General features: G+C 34.3%; 1 protein-coding gene across 1 annotated transcript in view; it reads left to right on the forward strand.

Annotated features, from left to right (window-relative positions):
• Nucleotides 1–25,548, forward strand: part of DENND2C (DENN domain containing 2C) — a 61,755-nt gene that overhangs the window by 30,099 nt on the left and 6,108 nt on the right. Inside the window, exons 3-16 of the mRNA XM_053706563.1 lie at nucleotides 7,088–7,236; nucleotides 8,000–8,112; nucleotides 9,327–9,500; nucleotides 10,007–10,103; nucleotides 12,132–12,176; nucleotides 14,056–14,243; nucleotides 15,014–15,123; nucleotides 15,788–15,857; nucleotides 16,159–16,236; nucleotides 18,339–18,479; nucleotides 18,883–19,031; nucleotides 19,970–20,147; nucleotides 20,657–20,698; nucleotides 21,496–21,601. Coding sequence (XP_053562538.1) covers nucleotides 7,088–7,236; nucleotides 8,000–8,112; nucleotides 9,327–9,500; nucleotides 10,007–10,103; nucleotides 12,132–12,176; nucleotides 14,056–14,243; nucleotides 15,014–15,123; nucleotides 15,788–15,857; nucleotides 16,159–16,236; nucleotides 18,339–18,479; nucleotides 18,883–19,031; nucleotides 19,970–20,147; nucleotides 20,657–20,698; nucleotides 21,496–21,601 — 1,640 coding nt within the window. The remainder of the gene's footprint in view (nucleotides 1–7,087; nucleotides 7,237–7,999; nucleotides 8,113–9,326; nucleotides 9,501–10,006; nucleotides 10,104–12,131; nucleotides 12,177–14,055; nucleotides 14,244–15,013; nucleotides 15,124–15,787; nucleotides 15,858–16,158; nucleotides 16,237–18,338; nucleotides 18,480–18,882; nucleotides 19,032–19,969; nucleotides 20,148–20,656; nucleotides 20,699–21,495; nucleotides 21,602–25,548) is intronic.

Below are 25,548 nucleotides of genomic sequence, written 5' to 3' on the forward strand. Positions count from 1 at the left end.
GGGCACAGTCATTGATTGGCTGCCATGTGTGTGTGCTGCTCCTGATTATCTTATTGGCTGTGGCTTGCTCTAATGTGCCAGAGTAATGTAGCTCTACAGTGGGACTATAAATATCTTTATAAGACCTTAGCTGTGTATGCATTTCTTCAATTAAAAAATTGCTAGTGACTCCACAAAACAGTGATGGATTTACAAAAAATAACCAAAATATATGCAGCAAGTCCTTCCACCAAAATTAAAATTAAAAAATAATAATGGATAGTTATATTTATCCCTTCTTTTCTGTAGTATGCATTTATATACAATGTCCTTATTAGTGTATGATGGCCTCCAATTATTATCCTTAAAAAGAGAAGAAAAAACAGAGATATTCACATGTACCAGAGCTTTGTTTATTGAAAAAAAAACCTCAAAGGCAAACCAGGAACTCTTTTTATCAAGCATATTAATATAATTAAAAACGTTTACAAAAAAGACATATTTTTTTTAAAACAATACACTAAGGCCATGAAGTCACTCAGGGTTTAACTTTGTTTTTAAGAGATCAGGTATTTATGTTCTATGCTTGATTGCCGAACCGCAGCATTTTTCATCCAATCCAAGCGACTAGTCACTTGTGTTGAATCTCTCCCTTCGTCTTGACTCACCTCAAAGCTACTATCGCAAACATAGTTTTTATTGTAAACACTCAGGGGGGGAAAAAAGGGACAAATATAAATATCTATTATTTGTTTCTTATTAAAATTGTTGTCTTTTTTAGTTTTATACTTAGTATTGCATTCCTGCAATAAATAATAATAAATTGCAGCATCTAATTAGAATATACTTTTTGTTAGAAATAAAAAAAACAACAACAAAAAAACTTTCAGGCTATCAAATTTAAAATGATAACTTCCTGCATTGGGTGCTAAATAGCAAACAAAATAACAACATTTATATATATTTTATGTAAAGGATTGATTCTTTACCGGCAACACCCAAACCCAGAAACAAAACATCTGAAAAATGTACATCTTTGTAAAATATTGTATCTGTCGCTGCATTGGTGAATTGTTTTCCATTGCTTGGGATTCATTAAGTATGTTATTGTAGCAGCTTCTAAAAAAAGGCTATATTAGACTTTATTTAATGCTGAGATTGGCACCATGTGCACATGCCCGTGGTTGATCTCTGTGATAACATGTTTACTGAGTAAGTATGGCCCATGTGATAAACACAGCAATCTGTGCAAGTGGTGCTGATATTACGGTAAAAAAACCAACTTGCAATAGTATGCCCACTTTTGACTTTTACTGTCCCTTTTATTATTGCATACAAAATAGGTACAACATAAAGGAACACAATAATGAAAAACAGCTTTATTTGTTAGTTTATCCATTTTTCAAGGGTTAAAAGGACATAATACCCATATGCTACATCACCTGAAAGTGATGTAGCATGACTGAAAAAAGCGGACAAGTAATAAAGGAAGATATTTTACCTCACAGTAATTTCATCTCACAACAGTAAGTGTTCTGTGAAAAGTTATACTTCAGCTACTGCCATGCATGCATAAAAAAAATCAGCTTCATCAGTGTTGATGCAACACTTTGCTTTACTGTAATCATGAGATTTCACTTAAAGAGGGACACCATTTTTTTTCTTTTATGATTCGGATAGAACATGCATTTTTTACAACCTTCCCATTCACTTCTTTTATCTAATTAGCTCCATTCTCTTGATATCGTTTGCTGAAAGCATATCTAAATATGCTCAGTAGCTGCTGATTGGTGGTTGCACATAGATGCCTCGTGTTATTGGCTCACCCATGTGCCTAAAAAATGAAGCAAATTAGATAATAGAAGTAAATTGGACTTATGTTTAAAATTGTATTCTCTATCTGAATCATGAAAGAAAAATGTTGTGTTTCATGTCCCTTTGAATCTTACGAGATTTGAAAGTAAACTTCAATAAACTGAGTAGGGAAATAACATGACTGTGCCTGCACATGCCAGATGCACGCTCTCTTGCAAGTCCTGGTACAAGCATCCTGATTGGCTGCTTAAATTCCCTTTACAATGGAATGTTGCAACTGAGGAAAATTTGAGGTAAAATATCTTCCTTTTTTAACATAGAGATGTTCAGGTGATATTTTCTAGCTATTTACAGCTATGCTGCATCACTTTCTAAGTGCTTCAACATTTATTTGGGTACCATGTCCATTTAAATACATAGGCCAGCATGTGTGCCATTCTAAAAAAGAAAGCACATCCAATTAGCAGATACAGAAGGAATTTCCACAGTCATTTACTCTTTTTTTTTTTAACTTTTATGCTCTTGAGAAAGGCGTAATGAGCCGCTGAAATGCGTTGAGCAAATAAAGTTTGCCTTGCAATGTTTTCTACAAAGGAGATGCATTTCGTGTTTCTATACTGGCTGATTGTTAAAGGGGCAGTCTAGTCAAAATTAAACTTTCATGATTCAGATAGGGCATGCAATTTTAAACACCTTTCCAATTTACTTCTATTATCTAATTTGCTCAATTCTTTAGATATCCTTTGTTGAAGAAAAAGCAATGCACATGTGTGAGCCAATCACACGAGGCCTCTATGTGCAGCAACCAATAAGCAGCTACTGAGCATATCTAGATATGCTTTTCAGCAAGTGATATCAAGAGAATGAAGCAAATTAGATAATAGAAGTAAATTAGAAACTTGTTTAAAATGCCATGCTCTTTCTAAATCACAAAAGAAAAAATGTGGGTTTCATGTCCCTTTAACAACCTACTGAGTACTTTCCTTTTAGTATTCCGTTTTGGTTGCCATACTACAGTATTGTGAGTTTCTCCATAGTGTTAAATACAAGCTATCGATGGATATATGGAGTGCTTTGTGACGTTACATCAAACTACAGATCCCTTACTTTTGTTCCTCTCAAAATACACAGAAGAAATTTCTATAGCCATTGACTGGCTGACAGAACTATATGAAACTGATAATGGGTCTGACAACTTTTTAGGAATCAGGAAATTAATTGATATATTACAACAGATACATATAGAATATAGATACTTAAACAATAATCCAAAAAGTTAGGAGTCAGAAATTAAATTTTTCAAATTTCGAAAATTATACTTTTTTTTTAGGAGTAGTGACTTGCTAGATAAATTGGACTTCTAAAGATCTTGTCTATATGTTGTTATTGGAGTCAGCATTTTTAATAAACGTTAAAATTAAAGGGACACTGAACCCAAAAAAAATCTTTTGTGATTCAGATAGAGCATGCAATTTTAAGCAACTTTCTAATGTACTCCTATTATCAACTTTTCTTCATTCTCTTGGTATGTTTATTTGAAAAGCAAGAATGTAAGTTTAGATGCCAGCCCATTTTTGGTGAACAAACTGGGATGTCCTTGCTGATTGGACAGCACCAATAAACAAGTGCTGTCCATGGTTCTGAACCAAACATTTGCTGGCTCCTTAGCTTAGATGCCTTCTTTTCAAATAAAGATAGCAAGAGAAAGAAGAAAAATTGATAATAGAAGTAAATTAGAAAGTTGCTTAAAAGTGCATGCTCTATCTGAATCATGAACGAAAAAATTTGGGTTCAGTGTCCCTTTAAACACATAGAATAAATATACTTTACTATACAAAAAAACACTGTCAATCTGTAACAAATAAATAATTTCCATAATTAAAAAGGATAAAAAATGACTTGCATTTTGTATAGAAAATAAATAAATGACTCCTTTTTGTATCAATAAATAAGATGAATCCTAAATCGTCCTAGTCTGACCAGACTGATTAACACTATTATGTTTTAAGCCACACCCCATTTGTCAACCAAGCTTCTGTTTATTTAAAGAACAGTTTTGTTTTTTTGTGAAATCGCCCATTAAAGTTTATTTATTATTAATTTATTTAAAAGGGAAGAAACTAAAGATGCTCCCTTTCTTGGAAACAAAATAGTGACACTGCTAATAAACATAAATGTGCACACAGTTACACAACATTACTAAGGCTGCTATTAAACAATAATTTAATTACAATTAGATTCTAACCCAGAAGAAGTTTCACATAAACACACTGCCTTTTGTTGTATATTTATTTTTTGCATTAATCTTAAATGGGCAGTAAACACCTTGAGATTGTTATATAAAATGTTTAGTTTGTAATGAAACAAATTTACAATATGCTTTCTTGGTTTATTTTTTCTGATTTACATGTAAATAAGCTTTAAAAATTTAAATTAAAATGCACCCTGCTGACTTCCTAATACTAACCCTAGTACATATCTTTCCCTAAATGGCTTTATTATATAACATCTGCAAAACAATGCACTTTAAACTATCATTATGATTAGCCTTGTTGTCAGCAGACTAAAGCTTAGATTGGCTCCTACAAATGGTGGGTGGAGTTTTGATGTTGATATTTACTTGCAGTAAAAAAAGATGTTAATTTCTTAGACTTGGCTAATATGTTACTTTACAGCAAAACAAAAAATCTAGATGGCAGCACTATTTCCTGTCATGTGTGCGCTACCTATATAGACATTTCTTCAACAAAGAATAACATAAGAACAAAGCAAATTTGATAATAGAAGTAAATTGGAAACATTTTTAAAATTGTATTCTCTATCTGAAAAATGAACCCCTTAATGACCAAGGACATGTCAGGCACATCCTACAAGAAAATACAGTTAAGGACCAAGGACGTGCCTGACACGTCCTCTGGGGTTTCAAGCGCTGGAAGCAATGGTGATCGCTTCTAGATGCTTTCAGGGTATTGTCGATATTGAGGCATCACTGCAATACCCTTTTTTACCCACCGATGCAGAGAGGGACATTCTGTGGCCCTCTCTGCATCGGCCATCAATGGTGCCGATCGTTGGTGTGGGAGCTGTAGCCGGGAGACGGGTGGGTGGCCCATCGTTTAGTAATTCCGGATCCGGTTAGTTAGAAGTGTGTGCGATGCGGCAGGAGTGCGTGCGCAGGAGCCACACATAAATGCATTGTAAATATATGGGAAGGAGGGAGAGGGAGGGGGGAATACATGTTGGGAGGGGGTAAGGGTATTGAGGGGGGGCAGCTACACTACAGAAAATGTTTTATTATATATAAAAAAATAAACACATTTTTTTTGGCAAACTGGCGGCAAATAGGTAGGGGGGGGGAATCAGGGAGTTTGGGGGCTAAGGGGGGATCCAACACAGCAGAATCAATATAAAAAAAAATGCTTTTTATTTTAGTACTGGCAGTACTTAAAGGGACACTCAGGTCAAATGAAATTTTCATGATTCAGATACAGCATGTAATTTTAAACAATTTTCCAATTTACTTCCATTAAAAAAAATGTGGACATTCTTTTATATTTACACTTTTTGAGTCACCAGCTCCTACTGAGCATGTGCAAGAATTCACTGACTATACGTATATGCATTTGTGATTGGCTGATTGCTATCACATGGTACAGGGGGAGTGGAAATATACATAACTGAAATTTGTTAGAAAAAAATCCATTACTTATTTGAAATTCAGAGTAAATGCTATTGTATTGTCTTGTTATCTTGCATTTGTTGATTATGCAAATCTACTGTGTTGACTGGTCCTTTAAGATGTAGATGAGGGAAGAGAGCTGTTTGATGGGGGTCAGGAAGGGATCAGGGGGTGGGATGTGTCAAGTGGGAGGCTGATCTCTACACTAAAGCTAAAATTAACCCTACAAGCTACGTAATTAACCCCTTAACTGCTGGTGCACAGCCGCATTTAGTGGCCTTCTAATTACCAAAAAGTAATGCCAAAGCCATATATGTCTGCTATTCCTAAACAAAGGGGATCCCAGAGAAGCATTTACACCATTTGTGCCATAATTCTACAAGCTGTTTGTAAATAATTTCAGTGAGAAACCTAAAGTTTGTAAAAAAGTTAATGATTTTTTTTATTTGATTGCATTTGGCAGTGAAATAGGGGTATGAAATATACCAAAATGGGCCTAGATCAAAACTATGGGTTGTCTACTAAAAATATATATATACATGTGAAGCGTTATTCAGGGATTCCTGACAGATATCAGTGTTACAATGTAACTATGGCTAATTTGAAAAACAAAAATGGTTTGGAAATAGCAAAGTGCTACTTGTACTTATTTCCCTATAACTTGCAAAGAACATGTAAACATTGGGTATTTCTAAACTCAGGACAAAATATATAAACTATTTAGCATGGGTGTTTTTTAGTGGCTGTAGATGTGTAACAGATTTTGGGGGTCAAAGTTAGAAAAAGTGTTTTTTTTTTTCTTCTATTTTTTTTTCCATCATATTTTATAAAAACATTTTTTAGAGTAAATTATATGATATGATGAAAATAATGGTATCTTTAGAAAGTCCATTTAATATCGAGAAAACTGTATATAATATGTGTGGGTACAGTAAATGAGTAAGAGGAAAATTACAGATAATCACAAACACCGCAGAAATGTAAAAATAGCCCTGGTCCCTAACAGTAAGAAAATTGAAAAAATGGTCTGGTCACTAAGGAATTAAAGAAAAAAAATTGTCCCTTTAAAAAAATTTTTTTTCCTGTTAAATATATGATATTTATGCATGATCCTTAGTTAAATGAACCTATAAGCTGTATTAGGATTGCCTGTTGTCCTCCATAAAAATCCGGGACAACCTATAGATGACTGGGCATGGGGGGTAGGTGGGGTTAAGCAATGCCCCTCCCACACCAGGAATATTTAGTTAACCAATTTATCTCCTTGGCTGCTAGTAAAAAAAAATTGAATATTGAGTGTCCAGTATTTTTTTTTTGTAGATTTTACTGGACAGCCTGATGAAATAGTGAACTGTCCTGTTGAATACTGGACACCTGTCAACCCTAATCCAAATGAAAAAAGCATCAGTTTGTCATATATAAAGATCTGTCTAGTGGATGTACTGTATGCTTCCCTAAATATGAAAAACAGATCAATTTATTTATTTGAAAATATTTAATATTTACATATGCAATTGTTTTGCTGGTGTTAGTTGTATTTGGGGTAAAATGGGGTAAAAGTCATTTAAATTATTGATTAATAATCCCCTTTTTTTTTTTTTTTTTTTTTTTTAGAAAATCTTTTGAATTTGAAGATATTCAGACTTACAGACGATTCATCCAACAAACAAATCACCCAGAGATCTCAGAAGAACCCTGTGAGCATTCTAGATCTGCTCTTTACCACACCATGTCTGAAGACAATATCTATGAGGACATTACGTGTAAGTCTTGATATTATTTATTTAAATGAAGCAGCATTTTTTTAATTCAGAGAGCATAATTACACATTATATATGTGTATATATATATATATATATATATATATATATATATATATATATAAAATCAATATGGATCTAAATATGTGGAATCTGCAGAATAAGGATATGGAAGATAATGGGACATTCTTGTGTAAAAAATAAAATGCACTCTTTTTTGTTAAAGCATTTTCTTGTGAAATAAATACTTTACCTTTATTTATTTGCTAAATTCCTTCAAAAGGGTTAAAAGCATAATCAAGGTTGCATTCCTTGAACTCTTCCATTCTGCTCCAGATGAGAATATAGTCAGTGATGGGAACATACGCATTAATGCTTTTTATTTATTTCATCACCATCAGTCATGCGATCCTCATCTGGAACACAGGAGATCTACTTTGTGGTTAAGCACATAGAAAAAGAACTGGATTTGTTTAAAAATAAAATGCTTTAATAAATAGTGTGTTTTATTTATTACACTAGAATGCCCCCGTTTTATTTTTAGTTGTAATTATTCATTGTTGACAGTGGTCGTTAAGTACACATTATGCAAACAGTAGAATGTGCATAATTTGTAAACATTTCTCAGAACTCCTTAAATTCAGTACCAGGCAGTATCACTATACCAGCTAATTCAACTAATCTTGTTCAGATGCTCACTTTTCCTACCAACAAACCTCATCAAATTTGTTAAAATTGTTTGAAAAACACCTTCAATATTTTTCAGATCCTCCAAAGGAAAACCCATATGAAGATATCAAAATTTCTCCCTTACCTATATGGAGGGCCCCATCAACATGGAAAATACCACCTCCACGCTGTACTATAAAAGCACCTAAGGTATGATATGGTTTTGAATTTCACACTTTTAATCCTTAAATGGATACACCTCATTCAGGTAGGCACTAGGCAGTATAAAATGTCCGTACAGTATTGGGAATTGTTTGTTGCAAGTTTAAAGGGACATTACTAGCTTTTTCTTTGCATAAATGTTTTGTGGATGATTCATTTATATAGCTTATAGAGCTTTTTTTTTTTTTTTAAAAGTATAATTTTGCTTTTTTTTTAAAAAAAAATAACATTGCGCTGATTTTCAGACTTCTAACCAAGCCCCAACATTTTAGGAGAATACTGATGTATACCTACACCAGCTTACTCATGTTTGTGTAAAGAGTCTTTTCATATGCAGAGGAAGGGGGGAGGTGAGAGTGTCTGCTTTTTTGCTATAGAACCACTTGCAGTGGTTTTTTTTAGCTAACCTTTTCAACTGTGAGCTTCTAAGTAAGTTTCTAAAAGGTTTTATACTGGATTTTTAGATCAGTGTCTGTGTATATTATTCTTTTATATTAGTGTCTATTACATGCAATTAAATGAAAATTGGTGTATACTGTCCCTTTAAGATCATAATTGAAAAGTTTTAATTTAGCTTTTTTTTTTTTAAATGAGCTTTATTGACATAAAAAAGATAGAAGGATACAGTAATGCAAAGCCAAGTAAAATAGCTTACAAAGGTTAGATACACAATACTGAACCCAATAGTAAACATATATTACACAGTCTTCCTCTGGTGCAATAATCAAATCATTGAAATCACACTAAGATATCATTGAGCATTATTCACAAATATGATGAGATACCTGTGAATTATTTGTACATAGTCCACAGATATGACACAGGGCCTTATATCTTTGGGTGCTTTTTTGAGCATTATATTGTTAAGTAGGTGACTCACATTCACATCCAGAACCCTACAAAGCCAAATATGCAGCTCTCAAGCTAAAATAAGCCTTTTTAAATTTCTTTGCAGTACTGACAAGACCTCTTAGATAATCTTACCAGAACAGAGAGCTTTAGATCATTCTGCCCATAGTATCTGAGAATGATAGAACAACCAACATTGATCTTATCGAAGTGAGACAACCTGACTGCTAGAAGAGACATAAGAATTACTAAAGCAATGCACATGATAATATTTTAGTTTTGTATGGAAGCAATCTTGCAATGCACTGCATTAGTACGTCTAATAAAGCTGTTTCCTTTTTTTTTCACCCCAGATTTCCTCAAAGCCCAATTTTCTTAAACGCCAAACCCTTGAATTTAAAAGCACCAAACTTTACCTGCACAAAAAGACTCCCAAGGATAGCACGCTGCCAGTGACACTGATGGAGTGGAAGGTGTTCAGAAGTGCAGGAGACACAACAGGGAAAAAGAAAAAGAAATTCCCTAAGGTAAAAACATTTCAGGTGCACCCAACCTTATTGCATAGTCACAATTTAAGATGCATTATTTACTTACTCTAATGCGACCTCTAATGGATTGTCTGTAATTCCAAACAGCTCATTTTCCTACATTAAAGGGACATGATTCTCAAAGAGCAAACTGTTCAAAAATACAAAACAAAAAACAGTTTCCAGTTTGCTTCTATTATCAATATAATGTGTTCTTCTGGTATTCTTTGTTGAAGAGAATACCTAGGTAGGTGACATTCAAAACTGCTACCATATAGAGCTGCAGATACATGCACACACCTGAGTATACCAACCTGCTTTTCAAACAAAGATACCAAGAGAATGAAGTAAATTGATAGTAGAAGTACATTTAAATGTTTTTAGTTTTGTTTGTTTTTTATTGGTACACTGTAGAAAAAAAATTGACTTTCGTGTCCCTTTTAACATACAAGTTTGAGAAAGGTTGTTGTTAACATCTTTTTTTTTTTTTTTTTTTTTTTTCTCAGCTGGTGATGAAGATTCAGGACATTTTTGATGCTAAACGAGGGAAGAAGAAAGTTAAGGTTCAACCCTTTACCAACCAGGATACCACTTCATCAAAAGGTACCTCATTTTTTCCCTGTCTTTTTTTAATGCTTATGAATGAACAAAATTCAATCATGTTAAAATAATACGTCCATTAAAAAGTTGAAGGTATAAGTGAAGTGATACTGCAGCTAACAGGAAATGCATGTTTGTGCACAAGGCATTCTTAGCAATATTTTAAGCATAAAAACTGGGACCTGGTAGTGAAGGGTGAAGTTTGGTTGGTCAGAGCCAGAGATGAGTGTTGAGGTCAGTGTTTGGATGGCTATGGAGGCAGAGCTATTGATGCCGCTCAGGAATGGATGTTTTTTTAGGGATTTCACTCAATATTAGTAGTAAAACAGCATGGAAAAAGTACTGTTTCAGTCGTTCTTTAAAAAAATCTGATGAAAAAGGGCCAGGACTAGGATAGTGGACCAGACGTTCCAATTTAGTTGAATTAAAAGTGGGAACAGATTGCACTGTTGCATGTGTTTAACCTATGCAAAGGGATTAGACATATAGTTGTTGAAGTCAACTCCACAGCAGCAATGCACTACTGAGACCTATCTAATTGCATCTAGTGAATCAGTGACATCAGGCATATGTGTGTAGCCACCAGATTACTCCCAGAGTGCTTCTGGTTTTCAACAAAGGATACCAAGAGAACAAAGTGCATTTAAAGGGACACAACCCATTTTTTTTTCTTTCGTGATTCAGATAGAGCATGAAATGTTAAGCAACTTTCTAATTTACTCCTATTATAAAATTTTCTTCATTCTCTTGGTATCTTTATTTGAAATGCAAGAATGTAAGTTTAGATGCCGGCGCATTTTTGGTGAACAACCTGGGTTGATCTTAATGATTGATGGATAAATTCATCCACCAATAAAAAAGTGCTGTCCAGAGTTCGGAACCAAAAAAAGCTTAGATGCCTTCTTTTTTTCAAATAAACATAGCAAGAGAACAAAGAAAAATGTATAATAGGAGTAAATTAGAACGTTGCTTAAAATTACATGCTCTATCTGAATCACAAAAGAAAAAATTTGGGTTCAGTGTCCCTTTTAAAGAAACCTGAAACCCCAATTTTTTCCTGATTCTGATAGAATATACAATTTTAATCAACTTTTCCAATGTACATATATTATCAAATTTGCTTTATTCTCTTGTTATCCTTTGCTGAAGGAATACAATACTGGGATCTAGCTGAACACATCTAGTGAGCCAATCAGAAAAGAGAAAAAAAATAGAAGTTAAAGGGACATTAAACCCAAAAAATGTCTTTCATGATTCAGATAGAAAATACAATTTTAAAGAACATTCCAATTTACATCTATTATCTAATTTGCTTCATTCTTTAGATTTATTTTGTTAAACAAATAGCAGTGCACATGGGTGAGCCAATCACATGAGGCATCTATGTGCAGCCACCAATCAGAAGCTACTGAGCCTATCTAGATATGCTTTTCAGGAAAGAATATCAAGAGAATGAAGCAAATTAGATAATAGAAGTAAATTACAAAGTTGTTTAAAAATGTATTCTCCATCTGAATCATGAAAGAAAAAAAATGGGTTTAATGTACCTTTAATTTAATTGTCTTAAAATTACATGTTCTGTCTGAATCATGTACGTTTAATATTAGCTTTCCTATACCTGAAAAATCTCTTAGAATTGCATGCTCTTTCTGAACCAATAAAGTTTAATTTAGTATTTTATGTCCCTTTGAGTACAATCTTGCAGTATGAGTGGGGCCTCTGTAACTGATCTTCTAGTATAAGTACCTTATTGGCTAAAAAAAGAGAACTCCTAAAGCTCTGTTTGTGGGCAAATCCCAAAAGTTGTAGTAGTAAACACATAATTTAATAAAATAAAATACAATTTAAACACCATATTAAAGTAAAGAATGGCTTTAATATATTTGATGTATTTTATCTATAGAAGCTTTATGATTGGTGGTTTTAGCATTATAGTAATTGTATATGGATGTAAAACCAATACAACATTCTGCACTCTGTAAAATACATTTAGTTTGTATTCCTCCTCTTTACATTTATATTTTTGTTTAGGTGAAGCCAGTGAAACTGAAAGTGAGGCAGAAGATCGGCAGAAAAGTAAGTAAACATTTTTTGTTTTTTTAAAGGGACAGTAATGTCACAAATACTTGTGTTGTAAAGATTATTTCAGTGTATTTTAACCTAATAAAAGTGAAAGGATTCAGTGGGGCACTGTCCCCAGTAACATTATGGGGTAATAGTTGTTTTTATGGCAAATGTCAAAGTTAGTTACATTTTCCTTCCTAATGCATCATGTGACCGCCATTAGCCAATCACAAAATGCATATACATATATCCTGTAAATATTGCACATGCTCAGTTAGTGCTGGTGCCTCAGAGAATGTGCATATAAAAAGATTGTGCACATTTTAGATAATGGAAGTGAATTGGAAAGTTATTTAAAATTGTGTCTGAATCATGATAGTTTAATTTTGAGTAGACTTTCCTAAGAGTGTGTTTTGTCTGACAATATTCAGAATATCTGAACAATAAATTATATTGTTAAAATGCAGTTGTCATGTGCCTTATAGACTCCTGGATGTTTATGTCAAATTAATTGTGCAGTTTTTTCAAATGTTAGTACTAAATCTTCTAAACTCTATGAATAGGTAGCTAGCATCTGTAAATCGAAAGTGCACTACTGCCCCATACTAATCAGAGCTGCCACGTACGTGAAAAGTGCATCGATGAACAAGCAAAAAACATCAAATCTTCTCTAAATTTCACTTTATGATTGCAAGAGATAGCTTCTGTTTTAAAGTGTATATAAGGGCAGTATCTCAACAGAAGTTATTATTTAACCAAACCTAGCTGCATTAATAAACCCTCCTGTTTCAGGAACCAACTCTATGAAATAGAATTTCTTTGCAAATGTAGATATAATTGATATATTTAAAGAAAATATGATTTCAGAACATGAGATATTGAGTTTGTTATAGGGTGGCACAGAAATCTTTATATATACATATATCAACCTAAAACATCTTCTCTTTTAATGGTTTCTACTTAAAGGGACACTAATGTGTCGGAGCATTAGCCTGAGCCTATCTAGGTATGCTTTTCAATAAAAGATACCAATCGTAAAGTACAAACTGAAAAGTCTCTTAAAAATGAATGCTCTTTCTGAAACATGAAAGTTTCAGTTTTACTTTGATTTTAAATGGACATTTAACTCTAAAAATATCCATGTAAAAGAGCAGGATTTAAACCTGTATATTTTTATATTAAAAGAAATAGAAAGGTTATGTTTGTGCTGTACTTGTCTGTGAAGTAGAAGATCACTCGATCCATCACAGTTCTATCGGCGGAGATGTATATGCCCCACAAGTATAATAAAAGTGATTTTTCTCAGTACAAGAACATATGTTTTACATACAATAAATAAATCATGACATTAATGTTCTGTTTAATCTGTTGTGTGTGGAAATAGAAACATACGTCTGAAATATTCAGTTCAAAGTCAAATGAAGCAATGGTTTTCAAATTCCTGAATACCTGGTCTTGCAGGCTGGCTTACTTACAGTGGAGCAGGAAGATAAACACGTGTTCACCTGAAGCTAGGGCAGGACTCTTCCCTAATCTTATGACGCCCATAAAAGTATTGTTCCCAAGTTCAAAATTACCAGGACTTATTAAAACTTATTTTAGCACCCTCTGGTTGTAAATTGCTTAGATGTAAAGTGCACTTTCTCAAAAGTAAGATGTTTCATGAGACCCGAAACTCTATTAGCAAAACCTTCATGGCCAAATGGCAGCATTCAGAGGATTGAGAGTGTTAACCTTTTTTCAAATCTTTGCAACTTTATTGACTACGCTCTGAAACCCATAGTTTTTAGAATTACTAGTTTACTTGAAACAAGTTGTGATTAAAGAAAATGTTAATTTTGTGATGTATTTGTAGGAGCTTGAATTAATTTTCTTAATATTTCCTCTACAGAGCATAATAAACGTTTGGCTCAGGTACAGAGCTCATTAAAACGGAATCCTCATTACCAGACACTAGAGAGAGACCTCATCGAGTTTCAGGAGCAGCAATTGTTTGAGTTGTTCGTGGTAGTCTCTCTTCAGAAGAAGCCATCAGGCGATGGTTATGTTCCCCATATAACCCAGCAGTATCCTAATAAGGTAAAGTTCCCATGTCACATAAGATTGTCACATCCCTCTATTTACAGACAAATCTGCACACTTCTGTAACAATATAATATGCTCATCCTTTTATTCAATGTGTTTCAGTGGACCATACATTACAATCCATATATTTAATGCATTTGTACCGCGCAGTGACATGCAGATGATCCTAGTTAACCCTTATAAAGTCTGTTGTCAGCAAGTCAATATAGCCTGTTTATATAGCACAAATCCCACATTTGAAAACAAATTCAGAAATTTGACTGCAGAATACAGCAGCTTGCACATTTTTCAATTGGACTTAAAATCTTAAGCTCTGTTTGAATTTGGGATTTTCTGAATATTGATGTTGCCTACGTTTTATATCCCTTACTGTATTAACTCACTTTTGCTTACTGTATTAAGTCTATGATTACCTCTAATCATAGATTCTGATAAAGGAGGTAGGGACAAAAACAGGAAGTTAATACAGGAAGGCCTGGGATATGCATAGGGTTACTCTGATAATCAATTAAGCCTTCACTTCAGACAGAAATATGGGCATACTACATGGGTCTTTTTATTTGCCATTAAAATCTACATTTCCGTGCATGACCACTAAAATAATTATTTTCTTTAACCATTGCCCCTTAACATTTAGATGTGGATTTCTCCATAAAGCAACCACCAGATTGAATACTTTTATGCATATGAGTGACTGTAAATGGCAATACCAGCTATATGCCTTTGAGAAAACATAATTGTAACTTTTATTTATCTCTCCATAGAATGATCAGCCACTGAAGCAATCTAAAGATACTGAGGAGAGGTTAAAAGTGATCCCAAAATTCTGTTTTCCGGATTCAAAAGATTGGGCTCCAACTTCAAATTTAAAGAGGTAAACACTTATTGTCCGTTCTTTCTTGTTAATTCTGTATCTCTCTTTCTATTTTTAGCACAATTTAACTTCAGGAAATAAATATGGCAGCTTCTTAAAGGGACAGTTAACTCCTTGAGATATGTATACAAAATGTTTATTTATGATAATTTATTTTGCCCTATTTTCAAGTAATTTAGCTCTAAAAATTGAGCAATTGTTAATACTCAGAATTTGAAATGCACCGTGCTGAATTTGTAAGGCTAACTATACCAGATATCTGTCCCTAATTGGCTTTAACTGATAACAGCTGGAAATAAATACATTTTATGCTGACGTTATGACCGTGGCTAACCTGATAGCCTGCTGACTAAAGCCCAGATTGGCTCCTCTAAATAGAGCAAATGATGGGTGAAGTTTGGCTATTGATAAATAATTGCAGTAAAAATTGTTTGTTTTAAAAAATTTAAATTGGCTGATACGTTATTCTATAGCAGCACAGCAGAAATGTCTTGTAATTACATGGTGTGTACTGTCCCTTTAAATGATAGACTATCCCCAAATCTGATTTGATTAAATATTTTTTTAATAGAAATAATTTGATATACAGAACTGGGAGTTATATAATTTGGTTATAGTGTACAACATTTTTAGCTTCTTTTTTGTTTTCTTGTTTTCTTTTTAGTGAAACATTTTCATTTGTTCTTACTGGAGAAGATGGAAGCAGATGGTTTGGCTACTGTAAAAAACTTTTGGTATGTTATTTTATTATTTATAAAATGTTGCCTGATTTCCCTTCATGGTGTTTATTTAGTATAAACCCTGTTTTTCCCATAAATTACATTTTCAATAGAATTGTATAAATTTTGTTTTAATTTAGGGGATGTAAGGTGTGATCTAGGGGTGCAATATATTATGCTTAATATCAGAATTGCCAAATGGGACTTTAAGATCATTTATAAATCTTTTGTTTTGAATCTGCACTTTTGTTTTACATGTAGTCAATCATCACCAATTTTGTTTTGTATAATTTAATTTCTTTTTTTTTTCTTTTAGCCACAAGGCAAAGGAAAACGACTACCTGAAGTTTACTGTATGGTTAGCCGTTTAGGCTGCTTCAATCTATTTTCTAAGGTAAACATAAAATTTGTAGGCCTCAGTATATGTGATACTCTTCATTTAAATATACAGTAAAGTAAACAATAAACAAATAGAATACAAAGGATTACTCTAAATGTAAAAGTGCAATATTGCAGGCAAGACAGAGACAAAAAGAAAACACACTCAGGAAGCATTTAAGGGGTTAACAATATAAAAGATCCAGTCCCTGCGCAAAAAAGCAGAATATTGAAGGATCTATGAACTAGAATAGCTGAATAGCTAATTTATATATAAAAATATGTGTATAAAATGTATAAAATGTATACAATTAATAAACTAAGTAACTAACAATACTAGCAATGTGCACAATTAATATGGTTTAATAACACCATAGATACATATTTAATACATATAAACATTTAAATAAATAACCACCGGTGGCTAACAGTACTAAAAAATGCTAAAATGATAGACAAATAGTATTCTCAAATGAAACTCATATAGAGCTGTATTGGTTGAAAACTTTGTAGACTGAAAAAGTCCTAAATAAGGCAAGTTTGGTAAAGTGAGGTAAAGTCTGGAAAATATCAAAGTGGAATGCTGGAAAGTGATCAATGATCTTCAGTATGCTGTTTACCCTCGATCGCTACTTATGTAGCTAACATCTCAAAAACATGCAGATTTGTAAGTGGGTCAAATAATTCTTGTTATCCCCAAGCAGCTTGGTACAATTATAAGCCGAAAACTGGCCGATTACCTTGCAATCCGACTCCCTGGTGTTGTACCTCTCTAGCGTGCTTTCATCCGGGGATTTTGCTCCTCTCTGGTCAGTGACGATCACGTGACTAGTATCCTTCAATAGTCGTGTTGTATCTTTTGAGCTGTATCAATCGCGGTAAAGTTTGAATTAGTTTAGTTGAAAAGTCCATCTTCCATATGAAGTATACGGAGCGCTCTGTTTCCAAACTACAATTACAAGCAATGTTTCAAGTAGTACACATCTACGTGTTTCAGCCGTTCAAGGCCTTTATCAAGATCTTAATAAAAGCCTTTATATAACACACAGTTAAAAAAAAAAATCAATTTGCTTCGTTCTAATGGTGTCCTTTGTTAAACAGATTGAAAGGTCAAAACTGAAATGTGCATAGGTACATTTCAGTTTTAAATAGAAGCATTTTTGCAATATGCTTCAATTTAGCAAAAATGCTTCTAGTAAAAGTTATTACTGGTTTTAAAAAATGATCCCTTCAGCTTCCAGGCCACCATAATTACCAGATGATAGAGCCGTTGAAAAGTGTCCCTAAAGAAATATTGGACGCAAACAAAAGTGCCACCAGCAGGGAAATTAAAACACATTTGTCTGTTGTATTTTTAAACCCATCACTGTACAGTTAAGACAAAATAACTTTGTATTGAAGCTTTTTTTTTATTGTCTTCTGCTTATTTACATGCAAACAAATAAATTAAATTAAAAAAAAAACGTTTTTACTGTTAAACCCATTATCAAATGTTGCAGTCTTTTTATATACATACAACATCCTACTGAACATGTGCACAAGGTCACATGGTATACGTAAACTAGTCTGTGATTGGCTGATGTCTGTCACATGATACAGAGGGCTAAAATAAAATGGTAGAAAAAAAATACATTTGTCAAAAAAAAATATCTACCGCTTATTTGAAATTTAGAGTAGGTGTTAAATCATTGTATTTTTATTATGCACTTGTTAATTATGCAATTGTACTGCATTGAGTGGTCCTTTAATGGTCCAGTGCTAATAACCCAAGTAACAAATAGGGCCATGGACATCCAGTTTAATACTGTTTACTCAGGCAGAAAGTACTCAGTGTATTACACAACAGATAGGACACCACATGCACAATCCATATCCACTTGCAGCAATAACAAAGTGAACCATAGCCATGGCTTCTTAAATTTGCTGACAGGTTCCTGAACAACGTTCTACATACATTTGAACAATTTCTAAGTAAAATGCAGCCAAAGTTTGTCACTGATGTATATCCTTTTCATCTAGAGTCTCAATAAAATTATTATGATTTAGAAAAGCTGCAATGTAAATTTGATCAATAAACTGTATGGCTATTTATATATGTATTTTTTTTATTTTTCGTAGATATTGGATGAAGTGGAGAAGCGGCGGGAAATGTCACCAGCTCTTGTGTCTCCATTCATGCGCAGTGTTATGGACGCCCCCTTCCCTGCCCCTGGGCGTACAATAACAGTAAAAAGCTTCTTGCCCGGTTCAGGAAATGAGGTAGGTCTATTTACCTATGCTACTTGGCAAGCATTAAATAATCAGAATCTTTGAATAAAAAAAACATTTGTGCAACAATTATATATATATATATATATATATATATGATGAAGCGCATGTGCACATGCGCGAAACGCGTCAGTTAGTAGGGAGCTTACCTTTCCATTGTATGTCTCCTACCTAAATAAACTCTTGGACTGCACTGGATACTGAGGACTCCAATTATATATATATATATATATATATATTTAGCAATATATTAGGAATAAAATATGTAATGTAGTATGAATGGATTCATATTAATTCAGAGCAACAATAATTAATGATACGGTTTAAAAAAAAAAGAAAGAATGAATAAATAATGGTTAGACTTGGACCTAATGTTTCTATTTTTCTTGCCTAGGTCATAGAGCTGTGTAGACCTATGGACTCCCGACTTGAACATGTTGACTTTGAATGCCTATTTAAATGCCTTAGTGTATCTCGTGTTCTCAAGGTGTTTGCGTCTCTTCTGTTGGAGAGACGGGTAATCTTCGTTGCTGACAGTCTCAGGTGAGGAATTTGGAACACATTCTATTGTTGCCTTAGATATTTTATATAATCATTTTATCTTGGTTCAAGTGATTTGAAACTTGGCTGTTCTAGAGGTAATCAACTGAACACTAAAATATATCATTTACAATATTTTTTTCACAGCCTCTTTTTTCATTATTTGTATTTCTGTGTTATGTTTACATTATAGGTACAAATCCTTAATTCCAAAATCCAAACTTTTTCATAAACCCAAAGTCTCTATGTCATATTTCTTAAAAAATAAAATGATAAAAAATTGCTGTTTTTCCTGCCTGTAAATCACAACCTTATCTGCCTGTGTCTGTTTTTTTGTTTTTGTGTTCGAAAATGCAAATAATAGTTTCTATTTATTGAAAACAACAAATATTACCTTTTTGATTCCAGTACTGTGCTATCTTTCTGTGGGTAGTATGAGTGGATACTATGAATACAAAAGTATTAAAAATCATATAAAACTACCTTTAGGTTACATGTATACGCTGCATAATGGCATTGATGTGGTTGTTGTTTTTCTCTTGGTTCTGTCCCTTCTCCAAGCTGTCTCATTTTACAGATGCAAATATTCCAAAATCCAAACCTTTTTCCAGTCTCAAGCAGTTTGGATAAAGGGATTTCTATCTGTATTTATATTTAAAATTAAAATATTGATTTATAGTATTTCTATCTATCATCCAATGTGTGTCTGTGCTCAGTACAGTATATACTTATATACATGCACATATTTATAAAAAACACATTTATGTCACTAAAAAATAATGTATATCTTACAGGTTTAATTCAATCACTTTTTTTGGGGGGGGGGGGGCACAACATATTCTTCAAGTTCTGAAAAACATAAATATGTGTATCCCTTTGAACTTTCAGCCTTTTTTATTCATTCCTCTATAAAATGACTGTTTTTATTTTGTCCTCCATAGCACGTTGTCCAAGTGCGCTCATGCAGTGGTTGCAATGCTGTACCCGTTCACCTGGCAACACACCTACATTCCTGTTCTACCTGCTTCCATGATTGATATTGTCTGCTCTCCCACGCCTTTCCTCATTGGCATCCTGTCATGTTCCTTTCCTTTGCTCAGTGACCTACCCATTGAAGAAGTGAGTATTTTTAATTTCACCCTGCACTTTTGTTCTACAGTTTTTTAATGTTGTGCTCAATATGACATTGGTTGAATGTCTTTTTTTTTTTTTTTGCTTTTCATGCATGCAAATACACATAACCCAGGCTGGAAGAATTATTAGATTTTGTAGCAAATCATTCTACGGGGAAAAAAAGTCATATGCCTCATAATGCAAATGGGCAAAAAATGTGAAAATAATTGATAATTTTACTACTAGATTCTGGAATATACAATAAAAATGTAATTGCATTTTAATATTCTAGAGTTAGAGTAATATAGTTTTGAAGTAGGTATAGGTATCACCAACCATTGATAATTGCAAAGCTGTTAATGGTCTAGTTATGATGACTGGTGACTGTGTAACCCTTACATCCATTAGATATCAAGTCACGCTTATAGAATACGAATGCAAAACATGTATATATGTATGCAATGCCCATAGATGTTCATCTTTTTAGATTTACCAAATATGGTTTCTTTTCTCAGGTGCTGATCGTTGACCTCTGTGGAGACAAGTTTCTAAAACAGGTGAGAATGAGCAGATCAGTTATTTTTCCACACACATACAAGTTCAAGTTATGAATGAAATACCCACCACAACATAGATTTGCGCATGTCTTTATTTAAATAAAGTTAAACAATAAAGCTGCTAATGGCATTCCCCACGAGGTTGCTGAGGCTTTAGTCTACATAATCATTTGATTATTTGAATTATATGGCATTTTCTATCTGTGCATTCATACTTTGTCCCCAACAGTGTTGCACCAGTGTTAAGACTTGCAAACATTTTGTATATTTTGATATAGTATACAATTTTTTTTACCTTGGGCTACAGACCACTTTAACCACCATTTGCATGTCATCTACCCTTGCCAATAAGGCCAGTAAATACTTAATATGCTAATCCTACTAGGTGTATTCTGGTGTAAGTAGATCTATTGTATATATAAATATAGGTCAGCTTTTTTGCCTTATCTCAGCTGGATAGATGCTCCTGCCCAAGGATTACATGTAAGGCCATTGTACATTTCCTTCAAAATTGAAATTCATTTAACAGCATTGTCTGGATGTCTGCCAGAGTCAGGGTGTTCACTCATTTGGCCTTACTCCAGTTTCCTCCGCCCTTGCTGAGTGCAAAAATCACGTTTTTTCTTTTTAAATTTCTTATTAAGACTTTCTCGTCCTAAAGTTATCATACAGGTATTTTATTTATTGATTCTGCCCCATTGAATTAAAAAATAGCTACACACTTTTTATAGTAATGCAATATATTTTTACAAAGCTATTCTATAGCGTAACATTATTATTATTTTTGTTTTACATAGGTTTCAGATGAAGATGAAATTTTACCTCACAAGCTCCAGGCTGCATTGGTTCAGATTTTGGAACAGAGGAATGACATAATGTGTCATGAACATCATTTCATGGAAGGTGAGCACTCAAGTCAAAATTAAACTTTCATGATTCAGATAGAGCATGTAATTTTAAACAACTTTCCAATTTACTTCCATTAACAAACTGTGCACAGTCTTTTTATATGTACACTTTTTGAGTCACCAGCTCCTACTGAGCATGTGCAATATATACTATATGCATTTGTGATTGGCTGATGGCTGTCACATGATACAGGAGGATTGGAAAAAAAGCATAACTTTGAAATTTGTCAGAAAAATATCTACAACTCACTTGAAGTTCAAACTAAATGTTATTGTCTTGTTATCATGCATTTGTTGATTATGCATATATACTGGTCCTTTTAAGTTGTTTTTTTTTTTTGCTAAAAAAAACATTAGGCAACCCCTTCAAAGTGATTTATCTACTTTTATATAAGCACTGGTACCAAGAATTTGCAAATCTACATCTTCTTATGTTTTGACCTATGTGTCATTATGGATGATTACACTAAATCTGAGCATTTAAACATACTATATAGCATTAGAAATCAAAATTTTATTTTATAGACACTGAAACTAATAAATGGTCCTTCACATTAAAAACCATTTGCTAGTGCTACAGAATCTTTTAGCACATTACAAATGCATATGTTATATTAATAATAATAATTAATAATAATAATGTTAACCCCTTAACGACCGAGGACGTGCAGGGTACGTCCTCAAAAAAAAGGCAGTTAACGCCTGAGGACGTACCCTGCACGTCCTCGGTGTGGAAAGCAGCTGGAAGCGATCCTGCTCGCTTCCAGCTGCTTTCCGGTTATTGCAGTGATGCCTCGATATGGAGGCATCCTGCAATAACTCTAGATGGCCATCCGATGCAGAGAGAGCCACTCTGTGGCCCTCTCTGCACCGGACATCGATGGCCGGTATCGTTGGTGGGTGGGAGCCGACTTGGGAGGCGGGTGGGCGGCCATCGATGGGCCGGGTAATGTAGAGGGGGGCGGGATCGGGGGCAGGGCCGATGGGGGCGCGCACGGACGCGCGCGCGTGCACGGGGGGCGGCGGGCGGGCGCGTGCACGGGGCGGGAGCGGGTGGGAACGCTACACTACAGAAAATATAACTGTGCATAAAAGTTTGAGAAAGGGGTATTTTTATTTGAAATATAAATCGAAGGTATCTAGGAGGGGGTGGGGGGTTGGTCTTTGGTGGGGCAGGGAGCTACACTACAGAAAAGGGGAAAAATAAAAAAATATAATCAATTTTATTCTAAACTGGGTACTGGCAGACAGCTGCCAGTACCCAAGATGGCGGCCATTAAGACAGAGGGGGAGAGTTAGAGAGCTGTTTGGTGGGGGATCAGTCAGGTTGGGGGCTAAAGGGGGGTCCTTCAGAGCAGCATATGTAAATATGCCTTTTCTTTAAAAAAAAAAAAGCCCAAATATAGCTTTTATTTTAGTACTGGCAGTTTCTGCCAGTACTTAAGATGGCAGGACAATTGTGGGGTGGGGGAGGGAAGAGAGCTGTTTGGGAGGGATCAGGGGGTCTGATGTTTCAGCTGGGAGGCTAAGCTCTACACTAAAGCTAAAATTAATTTTGATCCAGTAGAGAGGCGCACCACAGAGACAATCACTCCAAAATAAAAGTAACTGTTAGTTTATTTCGGCACATCGTTAAAAGCATATAACAGGGCACACAGGCCCAACAGGCTCACAGGTAAAAACACAACACAGGTGTGTCAGATAGTTACGCAGACATGTTTCGTGAGCATGCTCACTTGTTCACTGCATACACAAGTATGTGTAGTGAACAAGTGACTGCAGTACTGCAGTACTGCAGTGAACAAGTGAGCATGCTCACGAAACATGTCTGCGTAACTATCTGACACACCTGTGTTGTGTTTTTACCTGTGAGCCTGTTGGGCCTGTGTGCCCTGTTATATGCTTTTAACGATGTGCCGAAATAAACTAACAGTTACTTTTATTTTGGAGTGATTGTCTCTGTGGTGCGCCTCTCTACTGGATCAATTTGCATTTACTTTTAAGTTGGCAGACTTAATTTGGGGCCGCATAACAGGACTTTCCATATTTGCACCCACTCTCCATTGAGCCGACAGGAGGATTTGTTTCTCCACCCCCTGCAGCAATCACGTTGGGAGTGAACCGAGCGCTACACACACAGAACCTCTTGTGTACTAAAGCTAAAATTAACCCTGCAAGCTCCCTACAAGCTACCTAATTAACCCCTTCACTGCTAGCCATAATACGTGTGATGCGCATTTAGCGGCCTAAGTACCAAAAAGCAACGCCAAAGCCATATATGTCTGCTATTTCTGAACAAAGGGGATCACAGAGAAAAATTTACAACCATTTATGCCATAATTGCACAAGCTGTTTGTAAATAATTTCAGTGAGAAACAAAAAGTTTGTGAAAAAGGGAACTTTTTGTTTTATTTGATCGCATTTGGCGGTGAAATGGTGGCATGAAATATACCAAAATGTGCCTAGATCAATACTTTGGGTTGCCTGCTACACTAGACTAAAGCTAAAATTAACCCTACAAGCTCCCTACAAGCTCCCTAATTAACCCCTGCACTGCTGGGCATAATACACGTGTGGTGCGCAGCGGCATTTAGCGGCCTTCTAATTACCAAAAAGCAATGCCAAAGCCATATATGTCTGCTATTTCTGAACAAAGGGGATCCCAGAGAAAAATTTACAACCATTTGTGCCATAATTGCACATGCTGTTTGTAAATAATTTCAGTGAGAAACCGAAAGTTTGTGAAAAAGTGAACGATTTTTTGTATTTGATCGCATTTGGCGGTGAAATGGTGGCATGAAATATACCAAAATTGGTCTAGATCAATACTTTGGGATGTCTTCTAAAAAAAAATATATACATGTCAAGGGATATTCAGGGATTCCTGAAAGATATCAGTGTCCCAATGTAACTAGCGCTAATCTTGAATAAAATGGTTTGGAAATAGCAAAGTGCTACTTGTATTTATGGCCCTATAACTTGCAAAAAAAGCAAAGAACATGTAAACATTGGGTATTTCTAAACTCAGGACAAAATTTAGAAAATATTTAGCATGGGTGTTTTTTGGTGGTTGTAGATGTGTAACAGATTTTGGGGGTCAAAGTTAGAAAAAGTGTGTTTTTTCCATTTTTTTCTCATATTTTATAATTTTTTTTATAATAAATTATAAGATATGATGAAAATAATGCTATCTTTGGAAAGTCCATTTAATGGCGAGAAAAACGGTATATAATATGTGTGGGTACAGTAAATGAGCAAGAGGAAAATTACAGCTAAACACAAACACCGCAAAAATGTAAAAATAGCCTTGGTCCCAAACGGACAGAAAATGAAAAAGTGCTATGGTCATTAAGGGGTTAAAAGGTCAACTGAATGCACAACTACTCTCCAGAACCTCATGGTTCCTCTCCAACATATTACATATATTACTAAAAACTGTACTACTATAACATTTGCCCTCTAACATTTTAAAATAAATATGTTTGGTAAATGTTCTCAAGCCTTAACTTTATAACTTGGAAGTGAAGTTCTATGGAGCACAATTATGTTAAAGAGACACTAAAGTCAAAATTAAACTTTCATGATTCAGATAGAGTATACAATTTTAAAACACTTTCAATTTTACAACTATCAAAATGTGCACAATCTTTTTATATGCACAATTTCTGAAACACCAGCTCCTACTAAGTGTGTGAAAGAGTTCAGTGTTTAGTGATTGGCTGATGGCTATCACATGATACAGGAAGTAAGGAAAATAGAAGTAACTGACATTTTTCAGGAAAAAAAATCTACTACGCATTTGAAATTGACTAAGGGCCCGATGATCTAAAGCTCCCCTCGCTAACGAGAATAACTAAGAATTCTCCTGAGGACTGTAAGGTCTCTTAAATAAATGTGAGCTTGATAGCTGTTTATCTCACTATGCAGTGTACTGAATATTAA

The sequence above is a fragment of the Bombina bombina genome, chromosome 3 (assembly GCF_027579735.1).
Source record: "Bombina bombina isolate aBomBom1 chromosome 3, aBomBom1.pri, whole genome shotgun sequence".
NCBI classification, from domain to species: Eukaryota; Metazoa; Chordata; class Amphibia; order Anura; family Bombinatoridae; genus Bombina; species Bombina bombina.